The following is a 20,131-nucleotide window of genomic DNA, read 5'->3' on the forward strand; positions in this document are numbered from 1 at the left end:
AATTTGGTCGGGAAACTCATTTATGTATCATTTCAGATTTAGATACATTAATGGCAAATACTTCTTTAATCTTGCAAAATAACTAACTGAATGTAGCAGTTTTAATAATGAAAATAGACGTTATCTGTAAGTAGATCATCAAAACTTGATTGTATCTTTATTGTCAATAATCATATTTGAATTCCATGTTAGTATTATTATATAATTAGAAAATTAAACAGCTTTACTGAGTATTAGACACAAAAGAAAGGCTTCGATCACAGTACATGTACATGGTGTATATCCCCGTGGTAAAGAGTGTGTGGCGATGAAACCGTTTTATTCCATACTATATAAACTGACTTTGAGTTTAGAATTATATGAGTTTTATAAGTAATTCTGAAGTAATCCTTATGGACAAAAAGATCTCTAAAAATGTTAGTTGGTGGATATGGTATTAATCGTACAGAGATAATGGAGAAACAGTCAAACAGGAAATGAGAGTGTCTGATCAAACTGGAAATCATTTAAATGCAGTTTATTACATTATACTGTATGTTACTTAGCTTTGTGTCACGTATAAATTAATTTATTTGGATCCCCCTGACATGTTTAATTCATGTTGTGATAACCAAATTTCTTATAAAAGCAAAATTTATTACCTGAAATGATAAACCTTATGCCATTTTGATTGATAGTATGATGTGTTTATGATACACAAAGCTAATTATGAAAAATAAAACTGTGGACCTCAAAAACTTTTGACTGTTTCATTAACCATAAAAGATGCTGTTATTTTTTTAACTGAAAAAAATCTTAGTTAACCTTTATGGAATTCATGAAAATTCTGAAGAAAATTCAAAAACTCAAAATCAAACTTCAGTTGATTGATCACAAATATTCTGACCAATCTAAATATTAAACTGATAAGAAATACTTATATAGTAAAATTAATACAATTTTGAACGAAAAAAAATCATATATCAATTTGTCTATGTTTTTTTTTAAACAACAACTTGTAATGGTGTGATTTGATGCCATTGCCAACACTTTGAAAGCACAATATTTTGAAAAACAACAACATTATACATAAATGTACTAATATACTGGATGTATGAAAATTGGTAAAAACTTGATTCTCTTACATAATAATCTACTCCCAACCATTTGATTTCTAGATTTTGTTATTATTTTAATATGCCTTTAAGCTGTAAATAAAAAGAATATTTCTGAGAATGCAGTTGTAATCATCCTCTAGCTTGAAAAGTGAACGATAATGCCCTAAAAATTCCGAAATACTTTGTTATTGTGATTCAATATTTTGATTATTCTACAATATGTAGGTTATAAAATCATATATTACTTTACATTTAATGTAACTAATGAGTATTAAATAAGATTAAGAAATCAGTTTCTTTGTTTACTCAATTTTATGAATGAAAAGGGCCTTGGTGCGATCACGGTGTAATACTGCTAAAAATATACCTTGTCTCACTAAGACCTTTAAACGACAAATTAACCGGTCCACAAGTTTTCTGAAATTTTCAAAATATTAACTTCAGGTAATGAGCCAACTTTTTAGAAAATATTTTTGGTGCACTCAAACTGGAAGTGGGTAAATCACCATTGTTAATAATTGACATGGCCGAAAATAACACCCAAAATTTCCATATTTTCTGTCTTTAAAATGTAGCCAAAATTTTATTTGTCACATTTTGCCTACATATTTGTGATCATAATATGTAATTATTTATACTCTTCAGAAAATAATACAGTTTTATGACATAAAACATTATTTTGATACCATTTTGGATCAAAAATGGAACCCTGTCATATACCTCTACTAGGCAACATTAATTTGGCCATCGCACAGGCCCCTGGGACCTTTTGATTTTTTTACACGTATTTCAAGGGTTTGCATTTATGTTGCTACATATAACATTTAATTTCAATGAAATTGGTTCGTGGGCAAATTTCCATTGTTCGTGAAAGAGGTCCTTTCAACTTATCAGTATCTGGTTATACAGTATCCGCTTTTTAACTATAAACAAAAACATAGGTATGCATATATACATGTATATATATACTTAACATGCTTTTTATACCTGCTCATTTTTGGAGTGTTATCATAGTATTTCTTACAAGTGTATCCTAAATACATATTTAATTTCAATATTGTCTGTAAAATTACATATATCATATATATGATTTTGAGATGTACATGTATGTATCCACAGGGAGGGGCTTATATAGGCATAGCCTGCTGCCCAATCCCTATTAAATCAAATGATTTAATAAAAATATTGTGAAATGAAATCAGCCTGTAATGAGCTTGATGTCTCCTCACAATGTCAAAGACGGTGTAGAGGTAGGTATACTGAAGTGGCTTCTATTGATGGGCGCCATACACGGGAAAACTGGGAGAAAGTTAGATGATTTTAACACGTGTAGTAGTAAAAACACTAAGTACATACAGAACTAGATATTTGAACTGTCTATAAATACAAAAATAATGTGTTGTGTAAATTTAAAAAAACAAACTTACAATTGGTCCTTTTTACCTGGCACATTATACTATAAAAACAGAAAGTTGACTTACTTTCAGTGGCGTAGGAAGATGAAACGTAATGGGGGGGGGGGGGGGGCAAAGGTCCTCAATATTTCGTAACCCCACCCCCCCTCGCGCACCCCGCACCCACAGGAGATACTTGATATACTTTTTTCATATATCATTACATATAATCCTTATACACATCTATAGACAGTGGCGTCGCTAACAGGAAATTAATGAATACGCAAATAAGCGTGCGATTTTTGGGGGTTCCGGGGTGTCCACTGGAAAAAATATTAAGATTTAGAATGATCGTGATGAGTTTAACGATGCATTTCGATGATTTTGCGAGCGCCGAAGGCGCGAGATTTTGGTGTTCGGGGGACGGGAGGTCTCCCCCGGGAAAAATATGTACGATTTAGAATGGCAGAGATCAATTTTACGATGCATTTTGTTGATTTTGAGAGATTCGCTGGCGCGAGATTTTGGTGTTTGGGGGGTCTGGGGGGTCTCCCCCGGGAAAAAAATTACGCTTTAGAATGGCTGAGATGAATTTTACGATGCATTTTGTTGAATTTGCGAGCGCCGAAGGCGCGAGATTTTGGTGTTGGGGGGGGGGAGATTTAAGATTTAGAATGGCTGAGATGAGTTTTTTTGATGAATTTTGAAGGTGTGAGATTTTGTTGCTTGGGGGGTCTTGTGTTCTCCCCCGGAAAAAAAATTTCGATTTAGAATTGCTCAGATGAGTTTTACGATGTATTTTGATGAATTTGCAAGCGCCGAAGGCGCGAGAATTTGTTTGGGGGGGGGGGGGGGGGGGGGTCCGGGGGTCTCCCTCGAGAAAAAAATTACGATTTGGAATGGCTGAGATGAGTTTTACAATGTATTATGATGATTTTAAAGCTTTTTACGGTAATTTTTCGATTTAAAGTTACCCGCATTAAGAAATGTTACTTGTGAGTTTCGTCATACCATTTTGTAACCCAGCTCGATCTGAACATACCGGATTCACACCATCGGCACATTGTTGTGTAACTCAAAATAATAATGAATTGAAGATATATAAACAAATTAATCTTTTTTTTAAGAAACATTTTTTTAAATAGTATAATCTATTGGTGGACATTTTTTCATTATTAAAGGTAGGTTTCGCCCAACCAAATAAATATTTTTTTGTGAAATGCGATAAGCAGAAGAAAAGATGTAAAAACATAATAAAATATCTCAATTTAATTTCTTTATGTGTTTGAGATTGAACAAATGTGTCTTGAATACAAAATTGAAGGAAATCCTTGATTTATTACGGTGTCCGTCAGACAAAATAATATGCAAATGAAGCTGCGATGGATTGCGTTGTCGAAGTTTGGCGCATGCGCATTGTCACGCACTAAAAGTAAACAAAATGGCTGAACGAAAGTGTGTGAGATGAAAAAAATATATCTGAATCGGCAACAAAGTGGAGGAAATTATAATGGATTCGGTAGCACCCTAGGATATCTATAGGGATTTAAATTCAGAGATGGCATGTAGCAATAGAAGAAACAGAAGCCACATCTCAAGCGGAACTTGCCGGAATCTGTTGGGACTCGTGTAACGGCATTGCACGTGGTGAGTTAAATTTCAACACATATGCCAGCGCACAAACAGCCGCAGACTTACTACATGTATATTTGGTGTACAAAGTTAGCGAGAGTATGTAAGTAACATGAAGTGTTTTAGATTATATGATATGTATAAACAGTCCCTCGCACTTCGATTTGTTGTTGTTGTTTTTAACTAAACATGCCGTGGCAAGACTGTCACTTCTATCTGACATTTTGTTGCACGCTTCCGTTTGTTGCTGCGGCCTCGTTTTGGAAAAAATACGTCATGTTCTATGTAAAGCTTGACTTCGCTCTATTTTTAGAGGAGTATTTTCCTGGTCAAGCTAGGCAACTGACCACCCATATTGTTTGTTGTATGCATTGAAAATGATCTGAAGATTATATCTATGTATAGGATAAATTTCAATTTCGTAGTCTTTATATTTCATTGGGCGAAACCTACCTTTAACACATTTATTTTTTGTTGGTATTTTCAAATATAAAATTTATATGGTTAGACCATGTCCCATGACTATTCAAAATAACTCCAAGGTGTTTATGTTTATTTACATTGGTTACAATATTATTCATGAAAATAAGGTCAGGATGAAGTATATCGGCATTATGTTTATTTGAAATTAAAAGTACTTATGTTTTATTTGGGTTAAAAAGATTTCCCTATAGATATTCTATTCAAATCATTATTTAGTATTTCAGCTGCAGCTGCCTGATCGTTATCTATAAGTACAAAAAGGGAAGTATCATTTATATCATTTATATAGATGAGAAATAAATATGGCCCAAGTGCTGAGCCTTGAGGTACTCCGGCTGTTGCAGCTTTCCGCATTGATTTATATGAAAAAATTGTTTGCAAACTGTGTGAACCCGCGTAGCGGATCCTCACAAAAGTTTGCAAACAATTTTTTTTTAATACCCCGACAAAATTAAAAAATAGTGAAATCAATACTTATAATTAATTTTATACTCTATTTCATAAAATGATGTATGTTAAAATGTAACATTATAGTGGTTTTTCAAGGATTTTTTTTCCGAATCAATACGCAACGTCAATGTCTCTATTGTGACGTCACGATAATGTCGGGGTTTTTTTCATAGTGGTATGCAAAAAAAATATTGGCCAATCAGAAAGCCAGATTTGGTATGAAAACAAAGAAAAATTAATTATAGAGTTATTAAAAATAATATGGAAAGGTTTGATAAGGGAATCAGATACACCTTTGATAAATCTAGGGTGAATTGAGTCAGGGCCTGGCGGTTCTTTGAGATTGATACTGTGGAGCTGGTCACATACATCTTGCTCAGTTATAGTTATATTAGAAAATTGGTGTGAGAAAGGAGGAGTATCAGTTGGAACATCATCTGTGGTTTTATCAATAGTAGAGATAGAAGAGAAGAAAGAGTTAAAAGAGGAATAGTTTTATCAATAAGAGAATTTTGCAATTTCAATAAATAATCATGTTTAGCATTTCTAATCATGGTGATTACATTATTTATAAGTTGTCTATATTTTTCCCAGGAAGATGGGGTATGTAATTGTTTAGCCTTAGAATGCTGTCTATTTCTCTGTCTCATTTTTAATCCGATTTCATTGTTCATCCATATCTTGTCATTGGGTCTTATAATTACAGTTTTATGAGGAACAAATCTCTAAATACAATTCAAAATTTTGTCAGAAAAAGTTTCATTTAGAAGTTCAATGTTATTAGTTCTATCTAATTCTCATCCCAATCAATTGATGATAGATAATTGTCAGCATTTTCATAATCAGCATTATTTAGATGTAATAGAGTTTTTTAAAACATTGTTTATGAAGAGTTTTGTATGAAATTGATGCACTTACAGCACAGTGGTCACTACAAGATGGAGGATGAACAATTACGTTAGAAGTTTTACTTGTATCATTTGTCAAAATTTAGTCAAGGCATGTTGAAAATGTGGAGGTTATCCTAGTAGGTTCATTAACAATATTTTGCAAACCATATTTTATCATAATTCTCATAAGATGTGAATTAGGGGTTAATTTCAGCATGTCATGATAAATATCACCGAAAATAAATAAATCTTTATTCAAACTGTTTGCTTTTTCAATTGCTTCAACTTATTTGTCCCAGTATTTTGCTAGGGAGTTAAGCGGCCTGTATAAGCAACCAATAAGTACAATTCTATTGTTAAATTTGACTTCTATCCATACAAGTTCAATATCGTTAGATTCTATATCGCGTCTTTTTGCTACAATATTGTTTTTTACATATATAAGAACACCTCCGCCTTGTCTATTCTGTCTATCTCTTCTGAAGACTTGAGGAAATTGTTCAATGCAAATATCTGCATCTTTAATTGAGGGGTTTAAATGAGACTCACTGACACAAACAATATCAAATTCACCAAATTCAGTATCGATAATATCTAGTTTGTTTCTTATTGAACAGGCATTTACATGACAGATAGAGATATCATTGTGTATATATTGATTGTCTCCAACATTGGGTCCTGGGTTTGGATGAACATCTAGACATTGTAGAAGAAGTAAACTTTTTTTGTTTTAAACTTGAGATTTTTATTAACCAGGTTCAAAGACAGGAGGAGACCATAAAACTTGTATGTATCTGACATCAGTTGTAACACTACATCTGGGATAGAACCCACAGCCTGGATAAGCTTAGGGAAATTCATATTTATATGTAATGAAAAATAAAGATCGACCGTAGATCGATCCAGGTCATGAGTTTCTCAGGATGTAGTGACAACGTAGAATATCGACATATTGTCCTAATAATTAAATTGAAGTTTTTCAATACATTGTAATTATTTGAAAAAAAATGATGTTGTTTGAAACTTGTGTACATTACAGGCTGATGAAGTACACGTCTCACAATGTTGTGTGTGAATGTTACAGAAATGACGAGGATAGTAACAAATATCTAATCCACTGTTGAATTAAATATCCTTCAGGTTGGGAAGGCACTTTCTTCGCTAGAATCTTTTGAGTTTTAGGTATACTATGTAGATTGTTTAGAGAACAATCTGATGTGGCATTAAGGAATACCTGTATGTATGTATGTATGTATGTATGTATGTATGTATGTATGTATGTATGTATGTATGTATGTATGTATGTATGTATGTATGTATGTATGTATGTATGGTATGTATGTATGTAGTGTATGTATGTATGTATGTATGTATGTATGTATGTATGTATGTATGTATGTATGCATGTATGAGTGTATGTGTATGTTGATGTAGGTGTTGTATGTGTATGTACGTATGAATATATGTATGTATGTATGAATTATGTATGTATGTCTGTATGTATGTCTGTATGTATGATGTATGTATATACAGTGTTTATTGCATGTTTGCATGCGTGTAAACGTATAGTTGATAAGTGTGTACTGTATGCATTTGTTAAAAGTGTATAATGTATATTGTGTAGATGTATGTGTTGAAGTAAAATAGATAAAATTCAGTTTTAAAAAAAGAAAATTTGCTGTTAGCTGGTGGTTAAGTGATTCTCTGCTGCTCTGAGTGAAAAAAATTAAAAAAAAGGAATACCATCGGCGTGTATGAACAGAAGATATCAAGAAAATTACTACATTTCGTATCGATGATATTTTCATAACAGCACAAATAAAGAACCAGTGTGCTATCATGTTTTACTTTTATTTCAAACCGTATCACACGTGCACAAACACACAAACAAAACTTAATAAAAGAAAGAGAAAGATTGTACATCTATTTACAATTCCCGATAACCACACCCCCCCCCCCCCCATTTTTTGCAAACGCAATAACAAATACATGAGGCATAAAGACATATGAGAAGACATATGTATTGCATAACGATCACATTCTTGGAAATGAATAAAACATTGCTGTATTATAGATAATTCAGTCAAAGATGTGCATGTAATTATTATATCAAAGATAGAAGCCAGATTGGAGATTCTGTGCTAGACATATCTTAGCATGAACATGTTTCACTTAACGTTTTTGTGTTCTATATTTACGTAGTGAACGGTGAGTTTGTAGTGTGATGTGACACCGAGAACAGACAAGGTACACACCGAGTGAAGAGAAGAACACACGGAAATGGTACGACGTCTTCGTTCATTAAAAAACTATTGTTTCTAAACCATTGTGGTTCAACCTGCGTAATGCACTGTGTCACGGCGTGCGCTAAACTCAACTCGGATGAACATAAAGTTGTCCCTTTAAGTTAACAATAGGGTCAAAATAATATCAAATGTCTAGATAAGTAAAACTCAGATAAACTCAGATGTTAGGAAGCAAGACTGCTATATAATGTTATCTATCTATGTATATTTCCGCAAGATATACACGTTATAATTAGGAACATTATCTGGAAGTTAAAATGTGTTCATTCACCAATCTTTATCATTACTGGCCGTACAGATAAGAAACACACAATAATATCTTTGCTTTTTATGCTGAAATCACATGCTCAGTTACTTGGGTTTTGTGTTTGTGATGGTTTTTCAGATCGAGACTTCCGGTTGTACTGTCATATCCGGTACTATAATGACCACTATCAGAAGTTCCACTGGTATTGTCAGAGGACAGACTGCTAATTAATCCACTACAGGGTCTATATTGTACTTGTGTAACGCCTTGGGGTGAGATATCTTCCTCGTCTTGGTCGGATTCTAACTGCTTTATAGTGGTTTCTTCACTGCTGGCGGAATGGCGCTTAGAGCTGGAATTTTTTACATTCACTGAAAAGAAACATGTTGTTCAGGAATATATCCATATTAAACATTAATCGGGTAAAAAAGCAGATGAAAAGGTTAACTTATCAACATTCATTTTCTGATGTAACAAAAAAAGAGCTTTCGAGACTGAACTTCGTGGACATGACTCAGCTTACCAGCACTTGTTCGCATGTTATGGCGGTCAATGAGGATACAGTCAGCGGGGTTGGACGCTCTATGTTCCTCTATGGGATGGGCGATGATTGGCTTATCTATCTCGATGGGAGGACTTTGTGGAGATTCTTCTGTGTATCTCCCAATATCGTCACTACCATCATCCATCAGTTTAGATGAGAATTGACTTTCTACGTTACCGGAACGCTCAGTAGGTTGGCACAGGGTTTTTCCTGTAACAGAACAAATATGTAAATGAGATTTAATTAGTTGCATCCATCTACAAGTAACAACACTGTTATCCCACAACATGACTGAGGACTAAGTCCAGGGTGGTTGAAGCAGTTGTTAACATCACGGATGAGTTCTAGAGGTCGATACAGCTTATATTATTGAAGTTAAATATTCCAAGGTTACATGTACATTATTTCTTACCATAGTTTGTTTTCCTTACCTTCAGGTTTTCCGCATTTGTTTCCATTCCGAGGTAACAATGGCTCCTCCTCTTCCCGGCAACAACCAACTGTTGCTGCCATGCCATTCGCCCCTGACGCCGACACTACGGATATTGCATGGAGGTCATCGTTCACGCCTGGATCTGGACCTGTCTGCTGTTGTGGTGTATGCTGCTGTGGTCCTGATGTCTGATCTGGTCCCTGTCCTGCTGACATTAGTTTCGTTTCCTCTTGTCCAGCTTTAATATGTTGAACTAATGTTCGGCGTGTCTTCAACGCTGTGATTAGGATGACAACAAGCAGTATGATCGCGACGACAATTACCACAACCAGGATGGTAATCACAATCCATTGGCTTTTATTCTCATCTGAAAAATAATAATGCGCCATCTATATAGTAGTTTAATTGTCCTCCTATCTCCTCAGATAACAATATTGAATCAATTTATAGAATTAGAACCACAAAATATTTATTTAACTTTGCCTCTTTTTGAGAAAAAAACATACCGCATACTGATATCAAACTGCATTAAAATTTTGTGCATATTTGTCATTATAATGTGACCGGGTGGGGTGTGCTTGTTCGGAGTCTTCTGCGGCATGCATAAGTGAAATAGCAATAGAAGCGCAATAGTTCCACTATACAAGAGGATACAGCACGAAAAATCGCAGCCTCTCAATACAGACATTTACTCACTGCAGCTAATTGCACAATGCACACGTGGGAGATCGTTATCAATTGACCCTGGCTGTAAATAGGACAATAGTACGTTAAACCTCTGATACAGCAAACAATAAGTGTGCGATCATTATGTAATGAAAGAGATATAAATGTCCTGTTGTGACAGGAATGGAATCAAATGTTCTTTGTGAAGAAAACTTTGTGTGTGGTTAGATCTAATGCTTCATACCATGTGACGTCATTTCAATTATTAAAATAACTATCACACAAAGATTCTACATTCAACGTTTAATACTTCTGGTAGTATTTAATATTTAGTACAAACCTGTTAGTGACGAGAGTCTGTCAATCGTAGATTCTCCTTCCACACTATTCCCTAACATAGCACCTGGAAGTTAAAACATTTTTAAAATAAACATGCGCCATCAAGTTTAATAGTAATCTGATTTTTATTTGGAAATTGAGAAAACTTCGATTTAACCTAGAGTCGTTTCGTCAATGAAACAGAGTCTTTAGAAACACGATTCCGTGCAGATAAACCTATGATATCTTTAGGTCAAATATCGTCTTGTAAACATACTTGCCATCTTGAAACACCAAAGTGTTTCGTATAGGACTACACATTTCAGTTTTCCCCGTGTGAAGTCGATCGGGTCACTTGATATGTTCCGGAAATCGAGACTTTCTATGAACTGCTTCGTATCGTTTGGGTTTGTACTTATTATTGGCCATGTTATTTTTTTAAACATCAGATGAGAATGCTGCATTCTGATTGGTCGAGAGATATTTGGCATTTCACACTATCACACGGCAAATAGCATTAGAACAATAGGAGACAATAGACACGTTCGCAGCAACCTCCCCTAGCAACGGGTGTATATTTGACAATATATAAATACTACCTGCAGGTAGTATTTGTTTTATTATACCAAGAGAAACAAAACTAGTTTTCAAGTATTTGCAATATATTGAAACATTTTAACTTATTTCAGCAAAAGTCGAAAGCTCACCGTCGGAAGTAAAATAGCATATCAGCTTTTACTCAAAAGCGCTTATTATCATTGCATTATAAAAAAGAATACTCACCATAAACATTCAGTGAAATATTTATTTTACTTCCGACAGTGATTTTTCGACTTTTGCTAAAATAGGTAAAATGTTTCAATAGATTTTAAATACTTGAAAACTAGTTTTGTTCTTAGACTTTCGGAATAAAAATAAATACTCTGCATTAGAGGATGACAGTGCCTAGTACCTAGAGGATGACAGTGCCTAGTACCTAGAGGATGACAGTGCCTAGTACCTAGAGGATGACAGTGCCTAGTACCTAGAGGATGACAGTGCCTAGTAAGTGTCTAGTACCTAGAGGATGACAGTGCCTAGTACCTAGAGGATGACATTGCATCATGCCTAGAGGATGACAGTGCCTAGTACCTAGAGGATGACAGTGCCTAGTACCTACAAATGTAGAGGATGACACTGCCTAGTGCCTAGAGGATGACAGTGCCTAGTACCTAGAGGATGACAGTGCCTAGTACCTAGAGGATGACAGTGCCTAGTACCTAGAGGATGACAGTGCATCATGCCTAGAGGATGACAGTGCCTAGTACCTAGAGGATGACATTGCATCATGCCTAGAGGATGACAGTGCCTAGTACCTACAAATGTAGAGGATGACACTGCCTAGTGCCTAGAGGATGACAGTGCCTAGTACCTAGAGGATGACAGTGCCTAGTACCTAGAGGATGACAGTGCCTAGTACCTAGAGGATGACAGTGCCTAGTACCTAGTAGAGGAGATGACATTGCATCATGCCTAGAGGATGACAGCTGCTAGTGCCTAGTACCTAGAGGATGACAGTGCCTAGTACCTACACATGTAGAGGATGACACTGCCTAGTGCCTAGAGGATGACAGTGCCTAGTACCTAGAGGATGACAGTGCCTAGTACCTAGAGGATGACAGTGCCTAGTACCTAGAGGATGACAGTGCCTAGTACCTAGAGGATGACAGTGCCTAGTACCTAGAGGATGACAGTGCCTAGTACCTAGAGATGACAGTCTAGTACCTAGACAGTGCTGTACAGTGCCTAGTAGATAAGTGTCTAGTACCTAGAGGATGACAGTGCCTAGTACCTAGAGGATGACAGTGCCTAGTACCTAGAGGATGACAGTGCCTAGTACCTAGAGGATGACAGTGCCTAGTACCTAGAGGATGACAGTGCCTAGTACCTAGAGGATGACAGTGCCTAGTACCTAGAGGATGACAGTGTCTAGTACCTAGAGGATGACAGTGCCTAGTACCTAGAGGATGACAGTGCCTAGTACCTAGAGGATGACAGTGCCTAGTACCTAGAGGATGACAGTGCCTAGTACCTAGAGGATGACAGTGCCTAGTACCTAGAGGATGACAGTGCCTAGTACCTAGAGGATGACAGTGCCTAGTACCTAGAGGATGACAGTGCCTAGTGCCGCGAGGACATCACTGTCACCCTCGGCGAAACTTTCAAAGTTGGTCTCAGTAACAACCCAGACTTTAGTCAACATTTATGCAGAGAGATTGTGGTAATTTTATTGTAAATGATTGTGATTACAAAAATTTAAACCCTGAAAAGTTAGGTATATTAGGAAATTTTATGATATTTCTTCACGACTTACCTTTCATTGTGTTGGTAGAAGTATCATCATGCCCGCCACGTTCAAGTTCTGAACAAGAGAATAATTAGTTTCTGATTAGATCTTCACGATAGTTAAATACATGTATGTTCTACTTTTCCAACTGCGTTGATCTTAAGGCAATGCAACGAAACAAATGACAGAACGATTAAATCTTTAGTATATTTAGATGAACTACAGGACAGTACTGGCTTATTATTGTTATTTATGAGACCTATGAAGTTGGTGCATTAGTGATATTAAGATTGGAGGTTCGGGATAAAATTTAACTTCACATGCATAATTTAAGTTGTAAATGTTTACTGATGCACAGAAAATACTTCCACTATCACCCCCTCCGCAAGCTTTTCATCTTATATAAATGTATAAAACTGTGTACTTGATTGCACGTATCCAGTTATAATATTGCGGCATGACTTAAGATAGACGTTAAGCTATGTACATATTCACACATATTGAGTATTTCCGCTGTTACATATCTTCTATAATTAGAGTGTAAATTTTCACACCAGAGAGTCGAGCAATACCTATCGTGATCGGCCGGGGGTCAATCATAGCTTACTCCTCTACTTCACATTGTGTGTATCGCAGTTCAATACTTGACGTTGTTAAATGTATCAATTTATATATATTAAATACGGAGTAAACGAATATAATACATGTTTAATATTTTATTATGTCGTCTTCATTATCAAGGTGATAAGTTTTTAGTGAGTCTGTCGACATTCTTTATATTTTTCATTTATACTACCATAACATGTATATCTTGTATTTTAAATTATAACAAATTCAATTATTTTCCAATTGTATCATTTTCAAATGCTTAAATTATTTCTGATGTACTGAATACATTTAGTTGTTTCTGATGTACTGAATACATTTAGTTGTTTCTGATGTACTGAATACATTTAGTTATTTCTGATGTACTGAATACATTTATTTATTTCTGATGTACTGAATACATTTAGCAATTTCTGATGTACTGAATACATTTATTTATTTCTGATGTACTGAATACATTTAGTTGTTTATTATGTACTGAATACATTTAGTTATTTCTGATATACTGTTTCTAATGCATTTTCATGATTTAAAAAAATCATTATCTTGATTTCGTTAAAAGCTAATGTTATGTAACTTTATGTATACTTATTATTATTTAAAGTATTTATTTCTCGTATTGACTCACCTTTACAGCGCGTGTAACACTGAGATGGCGTATCTAACGAGTAACACTCGGACTGAGTACACGCGTGACAGGACGGTCTCTGACCTTCTAACACCCGACAGTATTCGACAGGAAACTCACAGAAGTCCACTCCACAGTTGAACCAGAAGCCATCCGGGGGTAATTCCAAAGAAGAACACAGTGAAATTGTACTACATAATAATGAAACAAGTCTTATTCTATCCATCTTGGTTGTCTGAATGTGTCAAGGATCTATATTTAGACTAGGTAAATTCTCCTGTCTATAAATAGCGCCGTGGTAAGGTGTGTTACTTATATGACGTAAATAGCATTGTGCAATATTGAATCTGAATGTCTGAATAGGTTCAGACAGCAAAATATGTATGTGGATGATTGAATTGCCGTCTTTATCAATATTTAGTAAAAGAAATATATTAACGATTTTAAGTTAATAGATATGGTGATAAATTACGCGATGACATATAGATCCAAACAATGTTGATCTAGGATTTAAATGTGGATGGATTTGTTTTACATATGTTAGATAATTTAATACAAAAATGAAGTTGGCTATTCTCGATCTTTTTGGTTTTGTGTATCAGACGATTTAACGTCCTATTAACAGTCCGATTGGGCCATTTAAGGACGGCATTGTTAATCAAAGTACTGAAAGTACTAAATGGCTCGGTCTCGATATTAGGAGGAATATATTTCTAAGGTCAATACAACTGTAGTTTTGTACAATAAGAAATAAATTTGGCTGGTGTTCCTTCCAGTTTGGACTTTTGAGGATTCCTTGGACACCAAGGTGTAAAATAAGAGACACATACTAAAATCTTGGAAGCCCATTCTAATATTTCCTATGATGTTATATGTCAAATGATTTTATGACACCTTTAGCGTTTTCCTTGTTAATTTGATGTTAATGAAAATATTCATTCTTAATGACTATTGTCATCAAGTTCCTGGGACCACAGTATCAGTTAACAAGTATTGTTTTGCAGCAGAGAAAGACAAGGGGCATACTTTTCTATGCCAAAATGTCTTAAATATATAATATATCTGTCCTCTAGAAGACTTATCAATATCACCATGTGATTTTTGAATAAATTGGTCAATTGGTATACTTTTAACAAGTTTTGTAATTATTCTTTTGTAAAACAGCAAGTTGATTGATATACATTGTATCCGAACTTCAATTCAAACCGGATAACTTGTTAGCTCACCATAGACCATGAAATTGTTTGTACACTTTCTTAACTTCATGATCGTTTCCCATACCTCTGATGAGTATAATAAAACTGTCATTACAAGTGAATCAAATATTTTCAGTTTAAGATGAACAGGAAGAGATACATTCCTTAATTTCTTATAAACAGCAAAACCGATTTAATTGTTTGTTCAGCAGGTTTTTTCCCTTTCTTTAAAAACGCTACCATTAACATTATTTTCTGTACCTAGATATGTAAACAATTCTTATAAATCTAATTCTGTATTCCATAACATCAACTGGTGTTGTTGTACCGATTTACGTCTTGAGAAGATCACAATTTTTATCTTTCTGATATTAAGTTCTAATTTCCATGTTATGCAATATTGTTAAAATTCATGTAACACTTGTTGTAGACCATCAGATATTTCTGATATCATAACAGTGTTATTGGCAAATAATATGATAAAAAGTTTGGGATACATTCCAATATCATATACCGTAAAAACTGGTATAATTTTGCGCAGGTAATTTTTAGGGCTGAAAATGCTTAAAAAATCTACAATCAGTATATTTTGCGCATCAACAAAATGGGGAAAACAATGTCCAGGGAGTCCCAAAACCGATGTATGAAGGTGACAATTTCAATGCAAAATATTCCCCATAAATGCTTGACAACTTGCACAAAAAGTGTTGTATTTAGAAGAAATAACATATGAAAACCGCATTGCGTTTGTTTTCTTTTATTGGCCACCGTACTCCGTGCACATGTCAATGTTTTGAGATATTACACATGAATAGTAATCAGGAATATTTGAAAAGAGTAGAATATATTTACTTAACTTGGCACAATAAGTAATTAGTGTGTTTGAGATCATTAGCAATCAACAGCAATCAGCTAGCGGATACGTAGTTTAGCTTGCAACAATCACAGTGTGCATAATTTGTCAAGATTTGTAAGACAAAATATTCTTTTCCACCAGGTAAGATTCTAAGTCATAAAGGTAGATTGAAAATAGGAAGGGAGATAAAATAACCAGATAAATATCTGTAGCGGGATCAGACTGGATTGATTGTCGGCGATCAGGTAGCTCAGTCGGAAGAGCTACATTTTCTTCTCTCCTGTTACAGAATTGGCACCCAACTAAATAACCAACGGTTGTGGTGTTTGAAAGGGTCTCGTATTTATTCAAAAAAGGAGGGAGGAGTGTAGCGGGACTGGACTGGGTCGATTATCGATGACCAGGTAGTTCAGTCGGTAGAGCACTCAGCTAGTGTTCGGAGAGTCCCGGGATCGAATCCCGGTCTTGCCGCTACATTTTCTCCTCTCCTGTTACATATGGTACCATACTGTGCATGTAGATATTCAAGGTAAATACAATGTTCGCTGATCTTGCAGAATTGCCTTACAGTGTTGTAATGAATGCAGTAAATGTATGTCTCATTGGTGTGATTGATTTAAAGGCAGTTCATGTGGTGACCGAAAAAAAAAGGTAAAATCAATACTTTCAGAGTGATCAGGGAACATTGATAGTCAAGGCGGGGAAAACATAAGACGACCTGTGTTATACAAATAATGTTTAATTGATTTTCATTAAATTGTCTCGAAGGTGATGATTAGTGTGTTATGAACGATAAGCTTAATATGTTTTTGACAAAAAATATAAACAGCTAATGTCATATTGTGTTTTAAATTTAAATAATCTTTTATTTATTCATTTCATTTCAAGCATGTACATGTCATAGAATATAAACAAATATCAGGTATATGCTTAAATCATATTACAGTTAAATTCACAATAAGGAATTTGAAGATGATGATAGTAATTATTTTCGGATTGAAAATCATTACAATATTAAGCTTCCACAGTTGAAAATTACTTCTTTTTGTTCACACAATTCTTCTCCTAGACTGTTTCCAGTTGAAATGATACATGCATGCTGACATTCTGTAAAACATAAGGAAACAATAAATGTATTAACAGAGTAATTACTGAAAAGGCTAATATCATATAATTAAACATTTTTCATAAATAGCAATACCAGCATAGAGGAAATATTATTGAATTTTAATTTCCGCTGTTCTTCAGTCCTCCTGTTCTTACATGTAAGAGTTTTGTCCTTCATAAATTGATTGTAATATACAGTCTATAGCAGTTGTTATATAATGTGCACAAAGAAGTATAAATACACACGTATGCATGGGTACAGTGGTAAATTAATAAGTTATACAGAAAATGATGGTACTTATCATGAAAAGCGTAAAGTCTATTTTGTTGAGTAAAAAGTTAAAAAACTAACATTGTTCACACCCTAAGATGTAATCGCACTCAAAACAGTGATCATGTGGGCTTTTGTGCGATTGCATTTGTAAGACTGTGCCAGGTGGTAGAGATTAGTTCCGCTCGAGTGATCACACAATGCAAGTGAGAGTCGGGAATATGTTTATGTAAGTTTTAATTGCTAATCTCTGATGCTTGTTGGTAAAATATAACTCAGGATAATTGCTAAACAATTAACAGTTTTCTCTACATTTGTTACAGATTGAAACAGCTTTTTAAGTGCCGTTTAACGAAAGAATTATGAAGAAGAAATCGGCATTTTCGTCGATCTAGTAGTCCAAAAAATATCACTTCGAGTTATATGAACATTCCATATATGATTTATGTCATTCGGCCAAAAATGTATACTTCGTATTACCTAGTTTAATGCATATGCTGTATGTATATGATCAGAACGTCAAGCTCCTGTGGTGAAAATAACTAAAATGTTTTAAAAGTACATGTATGGTTTAGTGGTAATCTCTGAACGTGCTTTAGTATATAGATATAATCTGATATTTATACTTGTGCTTATACAATTATCGATAATAATGGATGTGGTAAATATCCATACCTTATTAACTGCCGTTAGTTTTAAGATTACGCCACCTTGGACATTTACAAAATGTTCACCGTCTGTCACGTGCTATTTTATCAGTAGTCCAAGTTTGTCCAAAATTTTGTTAGAGTTGTCTTTCTTCCATTGTGGATTTACACGTACATGTGGCATAACGCAGCCGTGATAAACAAATCTCCATATCGTCCTGAAATATATTTGCTCCCGAACTAATATGATTCAAAGTGCAAAAATCATTATTGTAACAATTTTAATGTTTGAGGTGAAATATAGATTTCTTTTTTTCCGTTGCGGGATAATTGTCACTAGTAGGGACTAAACGCGTGGGGCGAAGCGAAGCATTTTCGGGACGAAACGTCTTCATGTATTGAAAACAACATTTTCGAGACGAAAAGACTAGATACATTGTACACAATTCAAGTGAAAATTTTCCAACCTAAGATCATTTGGATGATGTATATGGTAAGGATATGAAAGTAGTAATCTACTATTCCTATTTCAACATTACAGATACGCTTATTTCAGTAACTTTCATATTCAAAATTTGCTATTTAAAATTCCCGGTAAAATCAAAGTTGTTGAATACACTGCCGCTAGGAGCGCTAGTATCTGCGAGCAAGTTCTTAGCCAATCATATTGAGGATATTGACTGAAAGAGAATTTTGCAACCACGATCACAATGGCGAGGTAACCCTCGCCAAAAAGGATTATAATACGAGTTCGTGCTATGGAATTATACATGTGAATAACGTAAATGACTTGTTAAGCATTATTTTGGGAGAATACACCGAGAACGACATATATGACTTTAATTGTGTAAGCTGCTTATGCATGTTTTTTCTGTTACTGTAAATTAACAGCCAGGGCCATGTAGGGACAGTCTCCCATGTATGCGGTGTGTTGCGTGTATAAAGTGCGGGTGTGTGTTTTGAGAGACTGCAGTATACCTGTGTTGTGTCTTCTGGTATGGTGGAACTGTTGTACATTTTACAGTGCTATATCAAGATTTTATGCTTAAGCAATAAGATATTATTAAAGGGCGACTATTTTTGGCGAACTGAATGTTTGCAGACAAAAAAAGATCATTCCGTTAAATCTTAACTGGGTGAATGTATAATTTAAAATAATTTGTGATCAGACTTTTTTTCCTTATACCAACATTGTAAAAGTATGCATACCTCCTTTGTGTTTAAAGGACCTTTGTTCGTTTGATTTATTTAACGTCCTATTAATAGCCAATGTAAGGACGGCTGACCCTGCGGTTAGAGCACAGGGGCCCGTAACTACTGTTTATATTATAATATATATTTTCAGTCACTGGGTACGTTATATCCCAATACAAGGGAAGACACTCGTCGAAAGAGTCACTTTTTTCAAATAAAGATTTCTCACGTAATATTCCATCAATTTTCATACGGTTTTCGCCTAGTTGCTCAAAAATGTTTTAAATTGATATATACACACCGATAATTCCCAGACACCTTTTTACACTCGAAATACGTCCTTTATAATCCAAATTCGTGTCGTCCCGCCCATACACATAACTAGTCGGACCGGAAGTGGAGGCGCAGCGAGTATCGTTTCGGAACTCTTCTACTGGGCCTTTGGGGAGTCTCGGATCTTTACCATGGTAAGTGTTTCTGTCAAATTTGTTGTTGATTTTTTTTCCCGCGAAGATCGTCTGCTAATGTAATCTTATTTCTGAACATTTCATGAAATCATGGATGAATCTCAAACAAATGCCATTAGAATAGCTCACAGTGGACATAATTGTTTGATAACTGGGTTTCCTGGGACTGGAAAAACTTTTGTTTTGGGCCAAATTGTGGAATGTCTTCTGCTCGACAAGCGTGTTGTGCAAGTGACAGTATCAACAGGGAAAGCTGCGCTTTTGTTGAAGTCTAGGTTGACATCACAGCTAAAGGCTTGCACGATACATAGCTTTCTTGGGTTAATGGATGGAAGGTTTTCCAATTCTGAGTTATTAAGCCATTATCAGAAAG

General features: G+C 34.9%; 1 protein-coding gene and 1 long non-coding RNA gene across 2 annotated transcripts; both read right to left on the minus strand.

Moving 5' to 3' along the window:
• Nucleotides 1-7,475: 7,475 nt before the first annotated feature.
• Nucleotides 7,476-15,390, minus strand: LOC138323168 (uncharacterized). The gene is made up of 6 exons (XM_069267579.1): nucleotides 14,021-15,390; nucleotides 12,814-12,861; nucleotides 10,483-10,545; nucleotides 9,475-9,843; nucleotides 9,023-9,253; nucleotides 7,476-8,870 (listed from the first exon to the last, which is right to left on the minus strand). The coding sequence occupies exons 1-6, from the start codon at nucleotides 14,244-14,246 to the stop codon at nucleotides 8,581-8,583; spliced, it is 1,227 nt and encodes a 408-aa protein (XP_069123680.1). The 5' UTR covers nucleotides 14,247-15,390; the 3' UTR covers nucleotides 7,476-8,580.
• Nucleotides 15,391-15,957: 567 nt separating this feature from the next.
• On the minus strand, nucleotides 15,958-19,391 carry LOC138323169 (uncharacterized). Its single transcript, XR_011208528.1, has 2 exons — nucleotides 18,126-19,391; nucleotides 15,958-17,179 (listed from the first exon to the last, which is right to left on the minus strand). It is a non-coding gene; the product is annotated as an uncharacterized lncRNA (long non-coding RNA).
• Between the last annotated feature and the right edge of the window lie 740 nt (nucleotides 19,392-20,131).

This window comes from Argopecten irradians, chromosome 5, assembly GCF_041381155.1.
Source record: "Argopecten irradians isolate NY chromosome 5, Ai_NY, whole genome shotgun sequence".
NCBI lineage: Eukaryota > Metazoa > Mollusca > Bivalvia > Pectinida > Pectinidae > Argopecten > Argopecten irradians.